Below are 25607 nucleotides of genomic sequence, written 5' to 3'. Positions count from 1 at the left end.
TTGGAGAAGGAAAACAAGAAAAAAAATATTCTGAATCTCAGAAGCCAGAACAGCAAGTGGGATCGCTGCACAGTGAAAGCAGCAATCCCTCTTGCTGTTCTGGCTTCTGGGATAGCTGCGCAGCCTGCATTCGCCCCATAAGACGCGCACACATTTCCCCTTACTTTTTAGGAGGGAAAAAGTGAGTCTTATAGAGCAAAAAATACGGTACATGTACCCCTCCCATCTGACTAGGTTGCCCCAGCCACTCTGGGCAGCTTCCAACAAAATATACAAAACTGCAACAGAACATCACACATTAAAAGCTTCCTGATGCAGCGCTGCCTTAAAAGTTATATAATAATTTATCTCTTTGACATCTAATGGGATGGAGTTCCATAGGCGGGTGCCACTACTGAGAAGGCCCTCTGCCTGGTTCCCTGTATGCTCACTTCTTGCAATGAGGGAACCTCCAGAAGGCCCTCAGAGCTTGACCTCAGTGTCCAAGCTGAATGATGGGAATGGAGACACTCCTTCAGGTATACAGGACCAAAGCCATTTAGGGATTTAAAAGTCAACACCAACACTTTGGCTCCCAGTACGTTTCCGAGCATAAATCAATGTAGATCTTTTAGGACTTGTGTTATATGGCCCTGGCAGCTGTTCCTAGTCACCAGTCTAGCAGCTGCATTCTGGGTTAATGGTAGTTCCAAGTCACTTTCAAAGGTAGCCCCACATAGAGCACATTGCAATAGTCCAAGTGGGAGATAACAATAGTATGTATCACTCTGGGAAGACAGTGTACAGGCAGTTAGGGTCTCAGCCTGTGTACCAGATGCAGCTGGTAGACAGCTGCCCTGGACACAGAGTTGACCTGTACCTCCATGGGCAGCTGTGAGTCCAAAATGACCCTGGGGCTGTGTACCTGGTCTTTTAGGGGCACAGTTACCCATTCAGGATCCCCCACACCTGCCCGCCCCCTGTCCCCCACAAACAGTACTTCTGTTTTGTCAGGATTCAACCTCAATCAGTTAACCGTCACCTATCCTCCAACCATCTCCAAGAAACTCACAAAGGACATTCACCACCTTCACTGGTTTCAATTTAAATGAGAGGTAGAGCTGGGTATTGTCCACATACTGGTGGACACTCAGCCAAATCCCCCTGATGATCTCTACCAGCGGCTTCATATAGAAGTTAAAAAGGATGGGGGAGAGGATGGAACCTTGAGGCACCCCACAAGTGAGAACCCACGGGTCCAAACACTCATCCCCCAACACCATTTTCTGTACACAGACTAGGAGGGAGCAGAACCACTACATAACAGTGCCTCCAGCTCCCAAACCTCCTAGATGGTCCAGATGGATACTATGATGGTATCAAAAGCTGCTGAGAGATCCAGCAAAACTAGGGAACAGTTTTCCCCTCTGTCCCTAGCCTGGAGATTACTGACCAGCATGACCAAGGTGGTTTCAGGCCTGAACTCTGATTGGAAGGGGTCCAAATGTTCCACATCCTCTAGAGATGCTTGAAGTTGTTCAGTGACCACCCACTCAATCATCTTGCCCAGGATTGGAATATTTGAGACTGGATGATAATCGGCCGAGGTGACCAGGTTGAAAAATGGTTTTTTAAGAAGCGGTTTAATAACCACTTCTTTAAGGGGGTCCAGGAAGACTCCCTCACAGAGGGAAGCATTCATCACAGAGCCCATTGCCCAGCCCTGTCTGGCTCATTTTTATGAGCCAGAATGGGTAAGGATCAAGGAGACAGGCGGTCGGTTTTACTTGTCCAAGCAGCCTGTCCACATCCTTGGGGTAGCAGGTTGAAACTGACCCCATACAACTCATCTAGACAGGGCACTGGCACTCCTCCGCTCCGGCCCTGCTACCACGGTGGACTCTACCTCTTTCCAAATTTGATTGATTTTATCTGCAAAATTGTTGCAGGAGATCTTGGGGTCCTTACCAGACCCCAATGGTGAAGGTGGTTCTATTAGACTATGAACCACATGAAAGAGTCTATTGTAACTGTTTTTCACAAATGCAACATTTATTTATTGAATTTATATACCACCCTATAACTGCAGGTCTCAGGGTGGTTCACAGAATAAAATCAAAATATAAAACTACAAAAAAAGCAACAACAAACCAATAACTCACACACACACACACACACACACACACACACATTTTAAAAGGACATTGGGTTTTGATTGACATCCTAAGGCCTGGTTAAAAAGGAATGTTTTTGCCTGGCGCCTAAAGGTGTATCATGAAGGCGCCAGGTGAACTTCCCTGGGGAGAGCATTCCACAGATGGGGAGTCACTGCAGAAAAGGCCCATTCTCGTGTTGCCACCCTCCAGACCTCTCAGGTTTAGAGGTGATGGAGGTTAATTAAATAATTTCAGAGCGGACAACCTTGTCTGCAGAAGTACTTGTCAGTATATCTCCTTATGGTGAAGGGAAAAGAACATTTTTGACACTCCCTGTAGCATATTATATTATGATGTCTGCTTTGTTTACAAGTTAGCATTCACTAGTGCAACTCACCTCATATGCCTAATGTGGGAAAGGATGAGGAGGAGCTGAGCCAGTCGCCTATGCTGCTGCTGCAGAGAGAGGCCTGATTTGGCCATCAGATGTATCAAGGTGTCTGTGATTTTATCAAGAACGCGATGGATATGGTCTTTTTCCTCCAGTGATTTTAAGCTGCTGGAAAGAAATGTGTAGATACCTATGGAAGAAGGCAAGAGAGAGAGAAAAGTGAAGTGGCAGCAGGATTCTAATATGTGAACTTTGTTCAATGACAACATATATATCCACACTACAAATGTAGGTGGTAAACACTCTTACCTAGGATTTTTAGTCCTTTTTTCCTTTTAAAAGATTAAATTTATTGTATTTTGTTAAAGCACAGATAAGGCAAGGCAAAGTAATGAACTAAACAGACACAGAACCGAGAACAAACCACAACAGACTCAAGTTGTGTTCTATGAATAAAGAGGACATATTAAGCACTTTTAACAAATAATTGAAGCTCAGCACCACAGCAGACTGAAATTCTCAAATCCACAAAATGGCATAGAACCAATGTAAATTTACAGTACTGTTCCACTTTGGCTCCAACTGAGGCATCAATTGATTATCTCTATCTGATTTTCTCTGAATGAAGCATGAATTGCTGGTCAATCAAAAAGAAAAATAGGTGTGGAACTTCCATTAGAAATCATAACCTTTAGGGAAGATTCAAATATTCAGTAATATTCAATAAAGGTGACACAAAGTTTTCACACATGAATTTACACATAAATGTGTAAAGATCCGGCCTCCACACAACCCCAGCTCCTATGAAAGAGGGTCTCATATTAAAACTTATCTCAGAAGGAAGACTGGAGCTAACCTTTGGTCTTAACCTTCCCTCTGAGATGGTAATTATGGAAACAAGCCTTTCATCCTCACCATACACACCAAAAAAGGGGAAAGAAAAGTGAATGTAAACTTTGATTGCTAGATATAAGACAGACAGTCACATTGCCACATGCTCCTCATCCCTTTATCATATCATCAGCATTCTGACAGTCTGCTTCAAACTTTGCAGCTGGGCTGCTTGGACTGCAAGCCACAACACATTAATTCCAGAAGTTTCCTATTAAAGTCATTTGCACTATTTCACAATATATGAGTAGTTTTGTAGCCAAACTGACAATGCCTAAGTGCTGAGTTTATACTAGTTTCCCCATCCAATTAAATAGACTATATATATAACCCATGGTCTTCAGTTAAACTCAGGAAAACTGGTTATGGGTCTCAAAGTTTGGTGTCAAACTCTCAAATCCTTAGGAAGTTCATTATGCTTAAATCACATGAAAATCCACAGGACAGGTTAGCTGCAACAAATATGAGACTGCAGTTTTACATTCATGCGCTATTGTAAAATACTAAGTTTAATGAACTGGATTTTAAATTCATTATATTCAGTGAGAAAACTTCTGAGTAAAAATATGTACTCATTGTAAGAGCCAAGGGTTGCAGTGTCAATGTTTCCAGGGCATTCAAGAAAGTGTGACTAATTTTCTTTGGATTGGGGCCCCAGAATACAGTGCTACACTACTGCACTCCACAGAGTGCATGGCTGTAATATTTTTTTGCTTGCTTGTTTGTTTCCCAAAAATACAACTTTGTTTTGTAAGTTGAAGGGTTAATTTCATTTCTTCCACAGCGAATCTAGGGGCAGATTCCATTTTGTTACTAAGCTGATGAAATACTGCTTCTGTCCTTGCAGCAAGAGACACGCTGCTGTCCAAATATCTGGATAAAATTTCACAAATTGGTGTCAATGTCCTATATTTTGCAACTGCAAACACAAACAGAAAGGGAGGGTGAAAACACTACTTTCACTTTAGGCCAATGTTAATTCCTCCTGCATGCAGCTGAATGCTCATAAAAAAATAAAGCAAGCATAACTTGTGACCCACCAAATGACACCCATCTCCTCTCCTTCCCAGTGATGGGGCTTATACACTTACCTTTCATCTACTCTCTCCAGGCATGGTCCACGCTTTAAAGCTCTGTTTCCAAGCATGGGCGTAGCCAAGATTTTTTGGGGGGGGGGTAGGCTTTTGTTAGGGAGGAAGAACTTCAGATTTGTATTTTTATTGATTTTTATTTATTTAGGGGGGCAGTTGACCCCTGACCCCCCCTTGGCTGCGCCCATGTGCCCAAGCACCCTTTTTTGCTCTGGAGTTTTCCCCGCAAAAACCCACTTGATTGGAGCAAACAGCAATCCTCAGAAAACCCAAACTGGTTTTTGCTCTGCTGCCCAACAGCATTGCTCTGTTGTCCTCAGCTACAACTAGAATTGCTATAATACCTTGTGTATATTAATTGTGGCTTTTTTTACATCAAAATGAAGCTCCTGCATATTCTGTTCAGAATGCTGATGCCACAATAATTTGTGCTGTCTGTTGCTTTGACTACAGCAGCTTGTCCTGCAATTCAACCCTCAGAGAATAGCTAATAGGAATAACATGAGATTCAAGAAAAAATCTGTAACAAGCTACAGCATCATAAGAAACTAGAATCAAAGCCTCAAATAATATGAGGGATGTGTGGCCTGTTATCTGTCCGAACTGAGGAGGAGTTGGTGATCAAAATGGGCAACAAATTGAACACGATGCAGGAATGCAATATTGTGGAACAAATGGCAAACGCCAAAACTACATTTATAGAAATACTGGCTTGCATTCAAAGATAAGGAAACAGAAGTAAGTTTACAAAAGGGAAGCTTCATCTCCCCCCCCCCCCCGCCGCCGCCCAGCTGTTTGCACTCACACCCTCAAAAGCCTCTATAGAGGATCTGGCCTCTTCCCTGATTTGAAGCTATTCCACCTTCATCATCTCACATTGTTCTGGAGCTCCCCCCAAACCCTCTGACAAAACATTTGGGGATGCTGGCAGATGCAGGGGATATGAAACTTCCCATTCACTAGTCCATTCAAGTCTTTGTATCAAAGACAAGTAAAGCCAACACTATTGAAATCACAGGAGCTTTGCAAAGCAGTGCTGTGTCCCATTTTCTGGTGCAATGCCCAAAGCAGTGATTTTACCTGTAGGTCATGCAACAGTTCAAGGTATGCATGTATCTGACGCATGTCATTGGGGCCTTGCCTCAAGCTTTTGTGAACCCTAGGAAATACTTTTCTGCACTGCTTGCTTATTTCTTTGGCTTCCCTGTGGATCTCCAAAATGCTGGGAGGGTGGATTAGCAATCTCACACTGTCCAGAGCCTTTCAAATATCTATTGAACCTGGGCAGCTGCCCGAACAGTATCTTATAAGAAGATGCAACAGAAAAAATGGATTATTACCACATCTACTGGGGAATATCTGGAGGGAAGTTTGGATATCAAAAAGATTATGAAATTTTATCAATGTTAACAAACTTTATCTTACTGTACATGCTGATTAACGCTGGAACAAGCTTCCAATCACATATGTAAACCCCCCCCCCCCAAAAAGGGGCAAGCATATGTCCATGAGTGGAAGATGTGGGTAGGGTTTGCTTGCAGCTCTGAAATTCAATTATTGTGCTGCAAGCTAGCATTAAGCTCCTTGTTACTGCCTGAACAACTTTAGCACAAATGTGGGTCCATTAAAATTTGTAGTGTTGGTGGGAGAGGGGTGCACCCTCACCAACTCTACTGGGCACAAACCTGTACATACACAGACACACACCTCACACACACATACATACACATGGGCACATACGTTCCCCCCCTACATGCCACGCATTACACAAATATGACTGAATGGAGAAGGAACAAATTTTACCTCCCTTGCCCAACCTATTCAATTAAACACAGTGGAGGGGATGTGGCAAATGGAAGACACCTTCTTTCCTCTCTCTCATACAGCACATGCACATACCCATCACTCTTTTCTTCTCTCTCTCCCCTCCAACCCACTCTCCTTTTACCTTCCCATCCACCTAATTTTCCTATTCATTTTGCCCTTTACCAGGGTATACATCAGGTATTGTGGTGCTGGTGTCTGTCGGCCAAATATAGATGCTAACTGTGTGAATGTAATTGTAATTAGCATGTCCAGTTTAAAGAGCAGGCATGGATTGGCAAGCAGTACTGAGATTATAACACATGGTTAGATTAATACTATTACTCCCTACAATTAGGATAACTATGATGCCCCACAATTTAAACACACACACACACACAGTTTCATTTTTACTTTTTACTTATAACTGTATGGCAACAAGAACAGAAAAAGTAGCAACACTGCATTTGAAATTAGAGCTGACCCCTTAACAAGCATATCTCACTTACCAGAATTGAGTAGGACAATGGATTTAAGGCACACAAATTCTTCCCCCTGGACGTTCATCATTCGAAAGCGGGAAGATGTGGCCAGCAGCATGTCAAATATTTCCAAAAAACCTTCAACACATTTTCCTTGATTCCTGCAAGAAAAGAACAGAATCTCAGTTATGCACGTGTGTTTCTGTGTGATTAGCACTCAAAAGGGAGAGTTGAGACATCAACTGAATCTGAGTGTAGAACATGTGAGCTGGAGAGAAAACCAATTGGGGCCCAAGGGTCAGAGATGAAAATTGGCCCAAGAAAGACAATAGATCTGTACAAGTGAAGGGAATCAACAACCCACAGGCAACTAGTGATGAGGGCCTACCAGATGAAGAATTCAAAGATTTTATATTTGTAGTGGCTGGAGTCCTAGAAGTGCAGGAAGTGCTACTATTATAGCTGCATAAAACTGAAGGAGCACTAAATCCTAAACCACTTCAATTGCATGCAATCACTTACTTTTAAGGGTAAAGTACTAAATACAATCCATAGAAACCAAAGAAAGTAATACACGCTATATACACAAACTTCAGAATCATTCTTTCCTCTCATCACTTGGAAAGCAGCTTATTTCTTCATCAGACATTATCCAGATGCTATAATCTAGTTGTCAAATAAAATATGGGTTGTTACCCATATCAAATAACACAGCCTGACCTAAATGCGTGATTTTCTTTCAAACATTTAATTCTTGGGAAAGAGATCATAAACAGGATGCCAATAAGCTTTTATTCTAGTAAGTCATAAAAGTATATAATTTTTTTTAAAAAAACCATTTAACAGTGGGTTCCTATACAGATTTTCTCAGGAACTGAGTTCATTGGGTATATAATTACAGCCTGAATTATCTTTTTAGTTATTATTTATTAAATTTCTGTACTGTCCTTCATCTGAAGATCACAGGGCAGTGATCATCTTCATCTGAAGATCACAGGGCACAAAAATACACAGCATAATAACAATCACAGGGCACAAAAATACACAGCATAATAACAAACTAAAACAGAAACTCATTTTAAAAAGCCATTAGCCAAAGGCCTGGGAAAATAAGAATATTTTTGCATGTTTTTAATATGGTGTTTAGTATAAGTAATGAGCATCCATAAGGCACTGCATCTTTTAAAAACTGGGCCTTTGGTTTTAAATTCAACACTACCTGAAAACTACAGAAAATGCCTGTTTTATTTAAACATCTCTAGGAGGCTGTATGTTTTATAATAATTTCATTCGTTGCCAAAAGGGTAGTATATACAGGAGGGAAATTGTGTGACTTGAAAATCTGAGAGAAGTCTTTCTACCTGAATTCCTTCACACCCACTGAGTTAATTGAGTTTGAATTGCTGCCATTAGGCTGGAAATTTCATTTTTGTTCTAACTCATAACACTGTAATATGGGTTAGGCAAAAAGGCAAAGAAGTTCAGTCCATGCCAAAGAGCAGGATCCAATACTGTATTCTCAAATATTTCCGAGATTTGTATTAATTCAAGCTTGCAATAATGTGATCTTTCTCTAATTGTTTTCTAAGTGCTGCTGTATTGAATTTTTTGATATATGAGGAATTGTGATTTTGAGCTGCAATTATTTCTGCATGCAACCAAGAGCAGTTGCTATAGGGTGTTTGCTAAATTGAGTTAAATGATTGATAGATAGATGATAGAGGATAGATAGGGGCTGACCGTTCCATAAATATATTGCAATTGTATATGTACCAGCAGGAAAGCCACTAATAATAACATAATTGAAGCCTCCATCTATACAAATAACAGTGACTACATTTTTATGATCAATTAGAGATTCCTTCCATTCTGCACATAAATACTACTCTTACAGTACATGACTTGAGCTACCTAATAGCTAAGAACATGTATGTTAGAGGCGAGCTAGTGAATGTACTGCACAGGGCAGAAGGTTGCATTTGGCTTGCAAAAAGACTGAAATTGTCATATTGACTGATTATCTGGGATAAAGCGTTAAGATTAACAGTCACTTAAAAAAGAACTACAGCTACCAGTGTAATGGGGTGGGAAGAAGGGGAGACAGAGGGATTTACATGTTCCAATATAATTCAGTCGTTTTGTTTTAATTGCCAGCTGTTGACTGTTCAATCCTGCTTCAGAAACACCTGTGTGGATTTTGGCTTGGCAACAATCATTATATAAACAGACAGCTATGGGTCCCACCCACCTGAAGTATCTTCCGACACTGCCCTATGATCTAAGCCATAAAATCTTAATAAGAAAATCTTATTCCCCAATAAAATCTTAATAAGAAAAATGAGCTAAGAACAGAAGTATAAAAGTGGATGAGTACACTTGAGTAATATATCCAACCACAAACCCCAGCAAATTTTATTGATAGCATTACTTCATATGACTTGAATCAATACATTTCTGAAGATATTCCATCATCAGTGCCATTTGGTCATGGACACAAGGTCCTGGGTGTAATTATGATGAATTAGATTGCATGAAATTTATGGATGACTCCCCCTCACACACACCATGCCTTGTGAGGAGAACTGACAAGGAGAGCCTGCTCAACACACACATGTGAAGCTCTATCTGCAAACCTACAGCAGGCTTCTCTCTTGAGCCCTTCCTCCCTACGCATGGACAGCACAATGACAGGGCTTGCACAATTCTAATTCTGTGCAGCACAATGGCTGAAGGGGATCTCGTGCCTTCTGAATATCTACAGCAGGCATGTCCAAAGTCCGTCCCGGGGGCCTAATCCTGCCCGCCGGTGGGGGGTTTAATCCGGCCCCTGTGGCAGTTTATTTCGTGGGGTAAAATCCTAAAAGAAGCTCAACAACTTCAATCCTCTTTGAAAAAAGTTTGGACACCCCTGAGCTACAGGATTGGGGTAAACATGCTTAGCCTGAGGGTCACATTCCCTTCTGGGCAATCTTTCAAGGGCCACGTGCCAGCAGTGTAGGAGGACAGAGGTAAAAGTGCGCAGAGCACAAAAGTGAATTTTCCCTTTGATCAGTGGGCTACTTTTAACACACACTCTCATTCACCCCATTCTCCATTCATTCACCTAGCAAAAAATACTTGGGGTGCCCAGTGGGGCCAGTGAGCAGTGGGGCCTGGGGAGAGTCCTACTGACCAGATGGAAAGGCATAGAGGGTCACTTTTGAACCCAGGCTTGAGGTTCCTGGCCTCTCATATATATGCATACATGCCTACCAAACTTGTCAAGCAAAGTGAATGCAGACAAAGTAACCCCTGTGGGATGGCAAATCCCTTTGTCACATGCTCAGAGAGATGGAAATTTTGCCCAGTTTGGTGCCCTGAGACTTTTTGTTATATAAAAGTAAATGGAAGTATTTTAAGTGTGTGGTTGGAAAGGTTTTACCAAGAGTCTGCTTCCAAGAAGGGATGATTAAAAGCAATTATTTACGACTGCTGCTTAGCCTTCTAAGCGAATATCCAAATATGCAGTCAGCACTTCAGCAAAGAACATTTTTCAAAGACTGAGTCCAGTCTGTAAAGTAAATCATCCTTTTGGAAGTGGTTTCCTCTGCTGAGGCACTGGTAAAAGGTTTCTATTTGAGTTCTCTGGTTGTAGCTTGTTCTAGAAATAGCAAAGAAATAGCTGCACAATATTATTCGAAGGATAGAGAGCCTGTTTCATCTCTGTGTTAATGTGAGAAGTACCAAAATCCCCCCTCCTCTAAAATCAGTTCTAATGTTTTATGCTTATTTTTTCTCTACCATAGACTAAGACTCAGCTATGAAGTAATATTAGAATGACTCTAGCTGTAGAGATAGGGAAGAAGATTGATTGAGTTTGCATTTAAAAACGAATCTACCTAATTTGCACTTTCTAATATGCAAACCAAAACATAAGTCACCTTTTGAAATTCACACTTCTCTGAATTTTGCGGTGCAGTTTTCCAGCAAAGTAATGTTTATAAAAATGTACACACCAGGGTGAACCATGCACACAAATGCATATATTAGTGAAAATAACACACCAAAATGCATCACATTAGAAGAAACTGTTTTGCAAAAATGAGCATTTTAAGCAAAAATGCATACAAAAACATAGAAAAAATTTGCATTAAAATGCTGGTGAATTTTCAGAAGGACTTCTTTAAAAATACCAAACTGATGAGAAAATGTGAAGAACAAAGATTGAAAAAATGAGCAACAAATTGCTATTCACTCATCTCTACATAGTAGTGTGTGGTTTTATCTTGATTCGTGCATTAAGAAGTAATAGTCTGGATTATTGTTGTTGTTCAGATATGAGGAGCTTCAGTAATGCATATAACAGAGTCTGACACTAAAATCCTATGCAACCTTTAAAAAGGTAAAGGACTCCTGACAGTTAAGTCCAGTTGCAGACGACTCTGGGGTTGCAGTGCTCATCTCGCTTTACAGCCCGAGGGAGCTTGCATTTGTCCAGAGACAGTTTTTCTGGGTCATGTGGCCAGCATGACTAAGCCGCTTCTGGTGCAACAGAACACCGAAACCAGAGCAACGCATGGAAACGCCGTTTACCTTCCCGCTGGCGCGGTACCTATTTATCTACTTGCACTTTTTGGAGTGCTTTTGAACTGCTAGGTTGGCAGGTGCTGGGACCGAGCAACAGGAGCTCACCCCATCACGGGGATTTGAACCGCGACCTTCTGATCGGCAAGCCCAAGAGGCTCAGTGGTTTAGACCACAGTGCCACCCGCATCCCTATATGTAACCTTTACTAGAATATAATTGCCATTGAATTCAGTAGAAAACAGAAATTTGTCTTACCATAAATTTCTGTTTGAATATGCTGCTGGAGAACATTCCTGATGGGGATGACACCTCCTACTGGAAGGACCAAGCAGGGTTCACTGAAGCCTCTTGCCTCCTTTCCAGAGGGAGGAGTCAACCCTCTCTCCAGACCAACCGGCAGAGCAGACAATTCCCTGGCCCCTAAACAATCATTCAAATGGAGCCGCATCCTTATCAAGAACGTCTACCAGCATCTGGCAAACTTACGTATGAGCAAATATGCTTCAGCTTGTGCTAGGAGAAATTAATGGTGTAGCAAAAGCTAACAACTAAACTATCATTTGTTACTGATCTCCCAAATTCAAAGCTAAAACTCTATCCATGTGCCACCTTTGCTTTCATAGTGGATGTGAATATAAATCCATAGCACCAGGTTTAACTAACTGCTCTATTTTGTCTGTGATTATAGAACAACAAAATGCCTATTTAGTTTTACACATAAGAGACCCAGTTGACAGGAAAGGCAGTCTTATCAAATGGTTAAAGGAGTCTAGATGGCAGTTTATCCTCTGGCTGCATAATCTATCACTGTATCAGAAGTGTGTGTGGGGAGAGTAAATTGTGAGGTCTTTTGCATTATAGGATTTTATCTGGACTGTGTTGAGGAATGAACTCATAAGAAATGGGAGATAGCTTGATTTATTTCTGAGACAGCCTGAATTCAGTATAAAAACGAAACTTGAGCCCTCTGCATTCCTTTACAGTCTCTCCCACCTACCCATCCTTGATCTCCGAGTAACCCCTTCCTTATAAACACTTCTGATGTGGCTAGTGATGGCAGTGGTGCACTAGTCAGAAGGCATGGGAAGGATGAAAGTGTGTCCCAAGGCCTGTGTCAATGGTCAGTATCACCTGGAGGCCCACAACTAGCTCCTCCTCTGCACCATTCATTTGCCACTCACTTTAGTCCAGAAAATGGTGTTGGTGAGAAGGGGATGCAGAAGACACCATTGCCCATTGAAGGTACCTTTCCCAAGAGGCTTTGGTTTTGGAACTACTGGCCTTTCCAACCACTGTCAGGGCAGGAGTTTCAGGTAGCTTATTGTAAGCGTCTTGCTTTACTCCCAGCAGGAAGGCTGAATAGAAGCATTCCAGAACATAACGTCTTAATGGCTTTACCAAGGTCTACGCTAATTGCCAGCAGCCTTTGGGAAAACAATAGTTCCTAAAGGCTACTAGGTTTTCTTTGAGCTGAGCAGTTTGAGACTCTGGAGCTCATATCCCAGCCCAGATCTGGTGGACCTCAATGTCATATCTTATACTGTTCTGGCCTTACTAATACAACTCACTTTACCACCATCCTCTCTTTCACACACATTCACACAAACTCACACATGGAAAGGTAACAACATGACTCGCCAACATACACCACAATTCCATCCCATACATAAAGTCTCATTAGTAAATATACAAAGAACACAATGTAATAATCCACTCTCAAGGTCACCAGTACAGTGGCCATGCTATTCCAATCCAAATACACAGTAGATGGCATCTGAGCTGAAAATGGCAAAAGACACTTCTAGCCACAGAGATCATTTTGGCCTCTAATGACAATTATATATCAAGGAATACCCCAAGTTACGTACCTGCTTCTTCTTATGGAGTGCAGCCCCATCCAGAACAAGCAATTGGTCTATCTTCCAGATATGGAGCCACATACCCTCAAAGCTTCTGTCTTCCCAAGATAATAGCTTAAGTCCACTGGCCTTCATCCAGAATACTCAACCTCTCCTGATTCAGGTGTTATGGAGAAATAGAGCTGTGTGTCTTCAGCATACTGATAACACCATGCCCCAAAACTCCTAATGACTGCTCCCAAATAGTACTGGAGACAAAATAGTGTCCTGTGGGAACTATTACAAGTGCCAAAAGGTGAGGTACACTCTCTCAATTCTGCTCTCTGAATACTGTGGTCAATAGTATCAAAAGCCACTGAAAACTACGAGTAAGAGGGCACATTCCCCCATCCACCTCTTGATAAAGGCCATTGTTCAGGGCCACCAAGACTGATTCAGTCCCCAATTAAAGCAGATATATGTCATTCAGGAACATTTGCAGCTGCTCCACCACAATAGCTGATGGCTTCCAATAGATTACTATCCTCTGACAGCCCTTCCATCAAATGACTGGCCTCTGTAATACAGGGTGCATATCCACTCTAAAGAAAGGTTGGCACAAATATGATGATCTAGCAGCCATCTCTATAACTGCTTCCACTTTCCCCAGCAGCTGCAATCACAAAAATGACTGCTAGATTACTGTATGTGTAGCCTGTTCCATGTTGCAATTTGTCTATGTCCTCATATACCTGCATATCCTTTTGAATAGTGGAATTTAGCAGGGTGAATTAGGTCTCAGTAGTTCAAGCTATTTGGAGAGTGAAGTACAACAAAAACAGGTATGTAGAAGTGAAGCTAATTATTTCACAACACAGTCATGTACATGTCTATTCAGACATGTCTATTCAGATGTCCCTTAAGTTTAATAGGGCTAAGTGTGTGTTGGATTGCAGCCTTATAAGCATTATTCATTCTTGGAAACGGAAATATTCATTTCTATATTTTAATGACTTGCTTGACATGGTGATTTTATGCATTTGGAATACTGTGAACGGTTCTGGTCGCCTCACCTCAAAAAGGATATAGCAGAGTTGGCAAAGCTTCAGAAAAGGGCAACTAACATAATCAAGGGGATGGAGCACCTTTCCTTTGAGGAAGGCATTTGGGATTTTTTTAGTTTAGAGAAAAGGAGAGTAAGAGGTGAAGTAATAGAAATTTATAAAACTATGCATGGCAGATATGGAGAAAAGGATAGAGCAAACGTTTGCACCTTCTCTCGTAACACCATAACACGTAGGCATCCAATGAAGCTGAATGTTGGATTTATCATGGGGAACAATACAAGCCATGATGGACATGTTCCACCTTCACTGTCAGAGTGGGTATGCTTCTGAATACCAGCTGCTGGGAATTGCAAGTGGGCAGAGCACAGCTGCGCTCAGGTACTGTTACACTCAAGTGCTGCAGGCATCTGGCATCTGGTTGGCCGCTATGAGGTCAGGATGCTGGACTAGATGAGCCAGTGGCAAGACCCAGCAGGGTCATCTTATGTTCTGTTTACCCAAGATTTCCCTGAACTTTAGTACCAGTCCCTGGTGCCCTTAGTTACTGAGTTGTTTATCCTGATAACTATTGATATTTATTGTGTATTGCAGGATTGAAAAGCAGTAAAGATATCTATTTAATAAACATCTCCCAGAGAAGTTCCTTTGACAATTTAAGCAGTAAAATTGTGCAACAGAAGTGACTTAGTAAATCCCATTGAACTTAATAAAATGAACTTCAGAATAAACATAAACAGGATTGTGCTCTTAAAGACCACACATTATTCTGCTGTTCAGTGGAATTTGTGTAGTAATTCCAACCCAGAAATTATAATAAAAATAGTGGCTAACACTCTGTTAAGTCTTATATCCGGCATCTGAAAATGTCTTTATGCAGTGACTTAAAAGGAAGGGGGGGGGAGCTTTCTGCTCATTTACTGCCTTTTTATGAAACAAGGGAATTTCTTCCTGACTTCTGCTGGCAATTATTTGATGTGTTGAAAACACTGAATTCTCAGCATCTAAAATTTTATCTGAACTAGCCTGGTGAAAATGCTTCTGCACTTCATGACTATAGCCATTGAAAAATCATTTGCAGGGACCTTTATCATAAGTTTTGAAAGCAGCTGAAAAAGGTTCAACAGGGTAGGCAGGTGAAAAAGAAAAGCATGCCTGTTCTTTTGCATGACAAACTACACCTGTTGAAATTCCCTCTACTATGCAAGAAGCCCTGCCCTCTTTTGCATCTAGCCACCCTGTTCCTTAACCTTTTATCTTTTGTCTTGTTTTCTCTGCTGCTGTTCTTATTTTATTTGCTATTTTTGTTGTTATTTTATATTTACTCTGTAAAGTTCCATTCATCAGCTTAGGCTCCTGCACCACTTCAGCTCCTCCTGGCCACAGTTATCCATTCAATGGTAACATTTCATTTGAATTTTTGCAATGTACTGTGAATAGAATCCCCTTTAAGGGATGTTTTGAAACTGCACTGTCTGTGAACTGCTAGTATTCAATTCCTCATTCTTTTGAACATTGCTTGATAATAGAAATGGTACCTAATCCAAAAAAGAGACAGGAAAAACTGAAATAGTTATCGTTTTTTTAAAAAGTCCAATTCTACCTAACTTTCCACTGGAGTATGCGTTCTTACTGTATGCGTTGGCACTGCAAAAACTAATGAAACGTTTTCTCTGCAAGGATGAGGGGTTATTATTTTTTCATTTAAATCTTAATAATAAAGGAACACCAATAAAGAAAGCAGGGGTTTGATTTTGCTACCCCTTGCATTACTGAAGAATGAATATGTAGGATGTCTGCTGTCCAAGCTGTCTCCATTCCAGCTTACCATTTCAAGTTCCAAGGTGAATTGAGGAATAGCTATGAAATATCAAATGGTAAAGCTAAAACAGTTTTAACTGTGATTTAATAAAAGGTCAGGGGAATATTATAAACACCAACAACAGCACTTGACTGACAACAATATTTTCCCATCCTGTTTCTCTGGCTACTGCAATAATGGCAGCCACCAGAAACCAGGTCTCTGGCTCAATTCTAAAGGAAATATTTGTGTGCTGCAAAGAACCACCCTCAGCCTCTAAGAATGGAATAGCAATCTTTAGCCTATTTTAAAAAGAAAAACAGGCTATTTGGACTATTGGTTCATTTCTACTGTTGCTGCTTTTTTCAAATTCATAGATAAAAGAAATACTGATCCCCAAACGGTCGCTTCTCTCTCAGCACTTTTCACACAGTTATTTGTTTGAAAGTATTTGCCAAAATTGCAGGAAAATCTCAGAACCTGCCAGATGTTAGCTTCTAGTTAAGCTAAGTCCTATATTTAAGTGACTAACTTTGTTTAGAAGAGACAGGGAAACAACATGTATGCTGCCCTGAGTTCTATATTGGGGAAAGAATGGGATATAAATGCAATAAACAAATAAATATCATTCTGGAGAAACTACTAAGCTCATCTCTCTCATTGTAATACTCTTGAAATATGGTTCAGCAAGTACACACATAGCATGAAATCAGTTAAGTGGCATTTGTTGCTGGTATTGATCTGCATCCTGACTCCAGGCTTCATTGTGTAAATGTATAGATTCAATACTGTTAGTGTTCCAGTTTTAGGCTTGTCCTCTTCTGCGACTGGCATTTGGTATGAATGGCATGGTAGCAGGTCAGGCTGATACTAATAATATTGCATGACAGTTACAACAGTAAATAACAGAAATAAACAAACAAAGAACATGTGGACTGACCTGTCCAGTAGCAGGTTAGGGGCAAACAATAGCTTTCCTGGATGCTCCATGGACCGCCACACTAAGCCAATCATCAGTATCTCAAGCCAGGCACATTCCAGGAGATGGACCTGATCATGGAGTGATAAATCCACAAACCCTAAAGAAGAAAATGAAGACCAGTATGTGGCAATGTGAAAACAGTGGCTGATGTGATACAGTGGTGGGGTCTGGGTGTAAGAGACCTAACCCTGCTTGGCACAGAGTTCCCTAGAAAATGCTGCTACTATCCCTTACCTTAACCTGTTTCACAGAATTGTGATAGAAAAACAAGATAACCTCAGGCATGCTGCCCTTACAACCTCAAATGAAGGGTGGAACACAAACAAGACAATAAAACCTTTCTTTAAATGCAAGTATACATATTGGAATAATTAGGGGGGGGGGGAATATTAGAGCTCCCTGGACCAGTTCAGATCAGAAAGACTGAATCATAGCTAACTTTTTAAATAATAATATTCTTTCTTTCCCCCTTGTGTTTGCTATTGGAATATCAATACAGTTGTTTAAAATGCATAATAGTAATTTGACAAGTTGTTGATTTTCTGTGGTCTTGAAAACTCAGAATATAAAAATCACTACTTCTGTGGTAAAAAATCTTTGGCTTTCCTTCTTAAGCTACACATTTGGAATCTTCATGCACTATAAATCACACACTGCTACCCTTCCATGCCAAGGCTCCATGCATGTGTCGTGGCATGATTATGCTACATGGTACTCCCAATCTTCCCTCAACTTAAGCAAGGGTGTTGACACTTGGAGCATAGATAGTCAATCAACAGATGATAAAGAAAATATTATATTGACTATTTTAATTCTAAGTCCTTTCACATTTCAGACCTCAATATTCTGCAATGAATTTACACTCCTTTTGCAATGTAGAACCTTCTGGCTACATTTTTAAACCACATCTTTGAAACCAGCATACTAAAACGTGTATTTCCAGTCTGTTTTGCGCCCTGGCCCATAGCCAGGGTGAGTACATTGATTGCTTCACCTGGAATTCTTGTTCATACCACCCAGGATAAATACAAACAAACAAAGGCACCTCAGACTTTTTATTTTATGAGATTACTCTTCCAATCAGAATGAATTTAATTTAGATAATGGGTGAAAAGCTGGCTAATCCTCCAGCCACCCCTCCCTCCACACAAAAATATAGATCCAACTCTGAACATCTGCCCCCCGACTGCAACCTTGGTCTGTCCTATCACCTTTGGGTGCTAAAAGAGTAACTGAGACTGTTGGTGGAATGCCTACTGCCTGCCAAGTCATTTCTGGCATCTTGAATTTTAGTGGCCGAGACCACAGCTTGACAATCACCAGAATATACTCTGGAGATTGCTCACAGGAGAGGATGTGGAGAACTCTGTCTATGAATTCTTAAAAGGAATTACCGTATTTTTCGCTCTATAACACGCACCTGACCATAACACGCACATCGTTTTTAGAGGAGGAAAACAAGGGAAAAAATATTCTGAATGAAACAGTGGACGTATCATTTTTGTGCTTCATGCTGTGGCCACAGACATGTGCTCTGATGGTGAATTTTGGCTGACCCAATGCAAAGATCCTGAGGATCCATGTGGATCCATGCTTTGTAACCACGTTTTTGCACCATTGCAGCCCCAGGCAACAGTGGGTGCGTGATTTTGGGGGGGCAGGCTGTAGCCATGGACATGCTGTGTGCTCTGATGGTGAATTTGGGGTGACCCAATGCAAAGATCCTGAGGATCCATGTGGATCCATGCTTTGTAACCACATTTTAAGTGGGGAGGGAAGGAAAAACACAGAAGGCTAAGAATGCAGGAGAGGGCTATAACGTGAGGAAAGGAAGGCAAAAGTTCCCCCCCACCCACCCACACAAGCCAGCCAGCGCTCTCTCTCTCTCTCTCTCTCTCTCTCTCCCATCTGCATGTTTTCCGGCTGCCTGATATTTATTTTTTTTAATTGCCTTGACAGAAGAAAGCATTTTAACTGCATTAAGAACTATTTAGCAGCGAAACCTAAGCTTTGCCATCCCTTAAGAGGTACAGACACTGTAATCTTCCAGATCGCATGAATTTACAGGCAAAACACTGTTTAAGGATTTCATCCTTTTAAATTGAAGAAAGCATATTTGAATGCTGTGTGTCCCCAAAAACAAAAAGCAGGAAGTCAAATCAGAATTTTAAGCTGAACCTGTAATCTCTCTTCCCTTCACAAACATTGTTCCCTCCGAAGCACAGAGAGGAAAGCAGACACTCTGCTTTCCCCTCTGCTTGCCTGGAGGGGAGGGGCTTTCCCTGCTCTTTGTTCCGTTTCAGCAAACACAGCAACGAAACAGAGCGGGTGGGCAGTAAGACCCTGAGGCAGAATGCAGGAAAGCAGCTGCTTCCTCTTTTCCCCTCTGCTTGCCTGGAGGGGAGGGGCTTTCCCTGCTCTTTGTTCCGTTTCAGCAATCGTGAAGCCCGATTTGATTTTTGTCTGATTTTTCGGCTCCAGGGACCACACATTCGCTCCATAACACGCACAGACATTTCCCCTTCCTTTTCAGGAGAAAAAATCTGCGTGTTATAGAGCGAAAAATACGGTATGTATGCTGCTTGAGTTACTTTTGTCTGGTGAAGCTGTGTAATTAGTCTATTTTAGGAACTATATATCTCAGTAACAATAACTAGCATGGGATATGTATTGAGAAGACAGATTATTTTACTTCTTGGTCCCTGATCACAGGTTGAATTGTTTTGAGAAGTGGTGTCTTTTGCTTAAAAGAATAATCCTACCAAGATTTTTTAGGATTTGGATCATAGAGGAATAATATGTGCATCAAAAGCAGCAATTAACGACTAAGGTTTTGTGTCGGGGGGTATACTCTTGTCTAGCATAACAACTTAGCTATTCTGTTTGATAAATAATTTGATAATTACACATAAACTTAGGCTGTGTCTGAATTAGAAGACAACCAAGTCAACCAAGTATTTGCTACACCTGTTTATTGTGGATTTGTACAATTAAGGAGAGCTTTTTTTCCCCTTACCCGTTCATTGGGAAATTTGCAATTGATTGCCTAAGCCCAAAATTCTGCAACTGGTTGCTTTGATTTAGGAACTGTGTGTTCTGATTAGAGCTGGGAACTCTGTGTTCTCTTGCACCTGGGAACTGTGTGTTCTTCTGTTGGAACTGGGGGAAGTATTGCACAGTTGGTTGCTTGGAGCTTGAAACTATGCAATCTATTGTTTTAACTTATATATCAATTTTGATATATTCTTTTTGCTCTTTCATTGTTTGAGATACATTTATTTTATTTATTTATTTCACAAGATTTATGTTGCAGTTACACATCAAAGCAGTTTACAAAAAGAAAACAAAAAATTATCAGTAAAAACAGAAAAAACCTTGAAGAAATACATAAAATTATTAAAGTATTTACTGGCATCCCAATTAAGCACTGAAAGTAAAGTTTAACCTATGGAAGATCATGTCAAAGAATGTGACAACAGAAGTAGCAGTAATAATATTAAACCAATATGTTTAAAAGAAAAAGCAGAAGGCAACAACTTAATTGAATGCCTAGGAGAACTTTGCCTCTCTTTAAATTTTGAAATAAAATAATATGATCAGTGAAGTTATTTTGTAGTGATTTTAGAAATTAAATAATAAAATAATTTTAACCATAAATTACCAAAATAGAAAAAAATGAAATTAATGTCGCAATCTTACTAGCAGAAGGCTGGCTGAAGGGCCATATGATACGGAGTGCATTCCACTTCATCAGCAAAGAAAGAAACCTGTTATCAGAGCAAAACTAATGTAGTTGGAGGTTCCCCAATATACTGGGAAGCAGAAAAACCCCCCAGGTGTGTTAGTTCTGCTGGTGTGAGTAATGTGGTGTACTGACAAAGAGAATGCACGAGTCCTCTGTTTCATTTTTAGATTGTTTATCAAAAACCTTGAAACAGCAAATGGAAACTTCTGTTGTGTACTCTGGTGGTCTTAGAATTCTCAAAATAGGAAATACTTTTTTCAGGTTCAAATCAAATAAATAATTACAAAAGTAAAAATGTTGCACTAAAACAAGGGTGGGAAACCACAAGCCTGGGGACCAAATACAACCTCCATGCACCCTCCCTTAGGACTCTGCTCACCCCATGCCCCCTAAGCCACCACTTGCTCTGTGCCCTCTAGTGATTGGACCCACTGGAATGCATCCTGTGATAATGCCTCCTGCTTGCCAGGATGGAGGATAGGCAGTAGTGTGTGTCTGGCCACACCCACTTTGCAACACCCACTACACCTTGAGAAGACTGCCCAGCAGGGAATATGGATCTCACATTGAAAAAGATTCCACACCCTGCACTAAGAAAATTCAGAGCCAAATATTTAGGCAGAATTAGATTCATTCAAGAAAAAGTCAGAGCAAATCAATACTGATGAGAAACTGCTAACATTATTACTTTTGTATCAATCTTATTCCCCAAACATGATAGAATCTGAGATCTTTAAGGCTATCCCAGTTAATAGAAATAGATAGATGTAACTAAACGCAGGAATAGATCATTTAGTGTGGCTGCACCTACTCTTTAGAACTCCCTGCCCATTAATATTAGCCAGGTGCCTTTACTGTATTTCTATTCCACTGCTTGCACCCCATTCCTTTCTTGAAGTTGCAGCAGCTTAAGAATGGTTGAGGCTATGGTCAGGCTAGTGCCACCCCCAAATTGGTGATGCTGTGGAATTTCTGGCCTAGCTGTTCTTGGTTTTGATTGTAATGAAGAGGCACTGAGCTCTCAACATAAAGGCATCATTACAAAGAAGGAAGGAGCTGACATCAAGAAAGCATTTGACACAGTGGAGTGGAGTGGAGTGTTGTCTTTTAAACTTTTTAGTGTTTAAATATAAACTGATGTTTTCTTTGAATGCATTAAAGCCACTGTAGAACACTACAAATTAAGTTAAAGATTTACAGACAGGAATCAAACAAGTGTGTTTTACATTGAAGCTATCTGCTTTATCATTTGCTATAAGGATAGAAGAACTCATAATAAAGTTCAGGGGAACGCAGGAGCATGCAACCTTTGCCCCCTCCCCCCCCCAGCACAAGGTAATCTTTAAATCCAGTATAGTAGCTAGATGTTTTTAACTACTAATTGGGTGATCTCTTTCTGAACAACTATATTAGATTTTAAAACAGGTTGTCTTCTGAATCATCCCAATTGGAAATGCCTCAATACAGCTTTGCAAACATGAAGATAAATATAATACGATCCAGAGTTCTGTTCCTGCTTCCACATTAATTCTAGTACAGAGTTTGAAATCATGGCAAAAAATGCTTCCTAATTTTATGTGGGAACTCAGAGGGTAGGATAAGTTACTCTGCAGAAACTTAAACAAAATAACTTATCTGTGAGTCTGCCAGGAGCAAATTTGCTTTATTCATTGAGCAAATTGATAAAGCTCTACCTCTACACTTTTTTATAGCTCCAGAAGTAAAGGGCCAGAGATTTGCATTTTTTAAATGAAAACTGAAAATTCAGAAAGGGAACCTAGAGTATCCTTAGGGCCTCAAGGCCATGAATATACAGCCTCTGCAACAAACTATACTTTGCATCTCAGCACGGCATTGCAGTCTCTGAAAAAGGATCTCTGGCACTGACAGCTCAGTCTAGCAAGCAACTTTTTCTTTAAAATTGTGTTTATTTCACATTGAAATGCCAAACTTTTGGCACTCCAGAACCATGGCTACATTTCAAGCTTCAGTCTAGTCAACAGGAACATAATCAAGACCACATTTATATAGGGAAAACACCAGATTATATAACAACAGCCTTTCCCCCTATTGCTTATTCACTTTAGTCCAAATGGTTCATAAGCAACTTCATAAATGACGCATAAATGTTCCCTGTCAAAATGCAAGTGCTGCTATTGTGGATTATAGCCAATGTCTACCTGTGTGTTGCTTGGTAAGACTTTCTTATCACAAAATATGCTTTGTCTCTACTGATTTCGTCCACGATACAAAGAGCTGTAATAGTCACACACATAGCTCAGGTACGTGCACAGCCAGCATTTCATCCATTGTTTTTGGTGCAGTATTTCCCGCTGCCGAAGTGACAAGCCAATGTTCAGTCTCAAAAACAGCTTGACACTTTGGTAGTGGAAATCACTGTTTTAAAAACAACAAACAAGAGTTTTGTGTGTATGTACAACCACCAATGCACTGATCTCAAGCTGATAGCTTACCTGTTTCAGTTACAGCTGCCTGCCTTTAATTAGAGTTGTGTTTTGTATTCTCTGTCTGCAAATTACTCAGTACATACACATGCATCACTTCTCTGGATCCAAGTTTCCAATACATTGACCGGGTTTGCACTACACCGTAAGCCAAACTATGGCTTACAGAGACTGGGTGAACATTCAAGCTCACTAAGAGGAGCTTGCAGCCACATTGCTGCTCCTTGGTGCTTTCCACTGCTGTGCCACAATGAGTCAAGGTTTGCCTTAGTATATCATTTGAACTGGGATTCCTGGTTAAGCTCTCTCCTCACTAACCAAAAGCTAGGTTAGTGAAGAGAGAGCTTAACCAGCTTGGATGAGAACAAATCTTGGTTACAGCCTGCGGTTAATGAGGGGAAAGCTAACTATGATAATGTCTCTTGCGTGGCTGGATGAATAATGGAGACAGAGGAGAGTGTAAAAGCCTTCTGTACAAACGTATTTTCAATGAATATTGCATATTGCTCCTTGTAAATCAATGGAGTTGCATCCATTGCTCCCACTTTTTACCTCTCAACCTGCCACCACTGGAATGTAGTCCCCAAATGATTTTCCATGGGGGAATGAAAAACTGGCTAGTCCCCAACCCTCTCATGGAGACTTAGGAAAACCTTTTTTTTTGAAAAACAGCAGTAAAGGATGAGGAGGCAAAAGGGTTTCTTGGCTAAACCTTCCTCCATCTGAGCAACATCACTTTAGTTTTTGCATGCATGAAGTTTAAGCCAGCTGTTGGTTGTTTAAGAGATAAAAGTGCTGTTGACAGTTTTACTATGTGTATGTTATTTAGTGAATAGCACAAGCAGGGAAAAGGAGAAATATAGCTTGATGTTATCTGCATATTGAAAGCTTTTCATCCCCATGGTATTTTATTCTCCCTTTATAGGAAGAAAAAGAGCGTACAGCTTTATGACTTGCTGTTTCATAATGAAAGATAAGTAAATACTCTTTGGGTCATATGTGGCACCTGCCTAAGGAGGAAGGGAAAGTTTACTTCTTTACCAGAAATCCAGGGAAGCAGAAGAGTGAGTGGGTGGAGGGAACCTTTTGTCTATGAGCAACAGTTATAGACAAGTGGCTGCCCTACATGCTTACACTCCTACCACAGTAAGTTACCATTTGGCAAATCCCAGCTTGTGTTCATCTGCTGCCTACACTACAAGTGCTTTCACCTGTCAAATGTGGAAAAGAAGAATAACATGGGTGTTCATTCAGATGGGCTATACGTTGCAAAGAGTTGGCAGCAAATCAGAAACAGAAGTATAAGAACATATGCTATCAACTTTATGCATATGAACTTGATTCATCCACATTGGCCTGTGTCAGGCAGCCCTTTCCAGCTTGCTAAACCATCATTCAAAATACTGATGAAGGTCCTGGTTATAATTTTCCCTACTGGAGGGGTCAATGGAGATGGAGAGGAAGCAGTATGTATGCCCAGAGCTTATTAGGAGCTTGCTTGTGGACATCCAATGAAGCTGAATAATGGAAAATTTAGAACAGATAAAATAAAAATACTTCTTTATGGAGCATACAGTCAAACTCTGGAACCCCGTCCCCCGGAGGGAGTGATGGCCACCAATTTGAATGGCTTTAAAAGAGGGTAAGACAAATGGCTGCTAGTCATTATACTTAGGCACTACCTCCAAATTTGGAAGCAGCAATGCTTCAGAATACCAGCTGCTAGAAACCACAAGAGGGGAAAGTGCTCTTGTGCTCACATTCTGGCATCTAGTTGCCCACTGTGAGGCTAGGATGCTGGACTAGATGGGCCATTTGTCTGATCCAGCAGGCTATTCTTATGTTGCTAAACTAACTTCATTAAGCTTGACAGTCATGGAATAATAGGAGTAGTCATAGAATAAGAGAAGTCTTCTTGTGGATCAGGAGTTGGTTAAGTAGTAGGAAGCAGAGAGTAGGAATAAGTGGAAAGTTCTCCAAAAGACGTAGAAAGTGGCGTCTCACAAAGATCGGTATTGGAACCTGTTCATGAACCATGTAGAGTTAGGAGTGAGCAGTGAGGTGGCCAAGTTTGCTGAAATGTTCAGGGTCATTAAAACAGACCTTTCCACTTTGAGTGAATAGGCTGAAGTATGAGGTTGGTGCCCTAAAACATAAAGCACAAGACAAGCAAGATGCCAAAATATATGTCTAGAATCTTGCCAAAATCAATTAATTTCATTTTTTTAAAAAATTTCGTTAATTTCAATAGTGGAGATGTAAGCATGTATTAAAATCTCTCACTAAAACCAATGGGGCTTAAAAAGTGCTCAACTTGGGCTGGATTGGGCTTTGCATTGCATAGATCTGCAGA

The 25607-nt window shown here is 40.7% G+C and overlaps 1 protein-coding gene and 1 long non-coding RNA gene across 15 annotated transcripts in view; one reads left to right on the top strand and one right to left on the bottom strand.

Moving 5' to 3' along the window:
* The window catches only part of ESR1 (estrogen receptor 1), a 204434-nt gene that overhangs the window by 3532 nt on the left and 175295 nt on the right, over window positions 1–25607 (bottom strand). For all 9 annotated transcript variants that reach the window (XM_080998372.1, XM_080998375.1, XM_080998374.1 and 6 more), the window contains 3 exons: window positions 17003–17141; window positions 6821–6954; window positions 2533–2716 (listed from right to left, as the gene is read on the bottom strand). In XM_080998372.1, coding sequence (XP_080854498.1) covers window positions 2533–2716; window positions 6821–6954; window positions 17003–17141 — 457 coding nt within the window. The remainder of the gene's footprint in view (window positions 1–2532; window positions 2717–6820; window positions 6955–17002; window positions 17142–25607) is intronic.
* Window positions 1–25607, top strand: part of LOC308473130 — a 104542-nt gene that overhangs the window by 25995 nt on the left and 52940 nt on the right. The window lies entirely within an intron of this gene.

This window comes from Podarcis pityusensis (assembly GCF_964106645.2).
Source record: "Podarcis pityusensis genome assembly, chromosome: 3".
Lineage (NCBI taxonomy): Eukaryota > Metazoa > Chordata > Lepidosauria > Squamata > Lacertidae > Podarcis > Podarcis pityusensis.
Note: the sequence above shows the minus strand (reverse complement) of the source record. Positions and strands in the feature narration are given on the sequence as shown.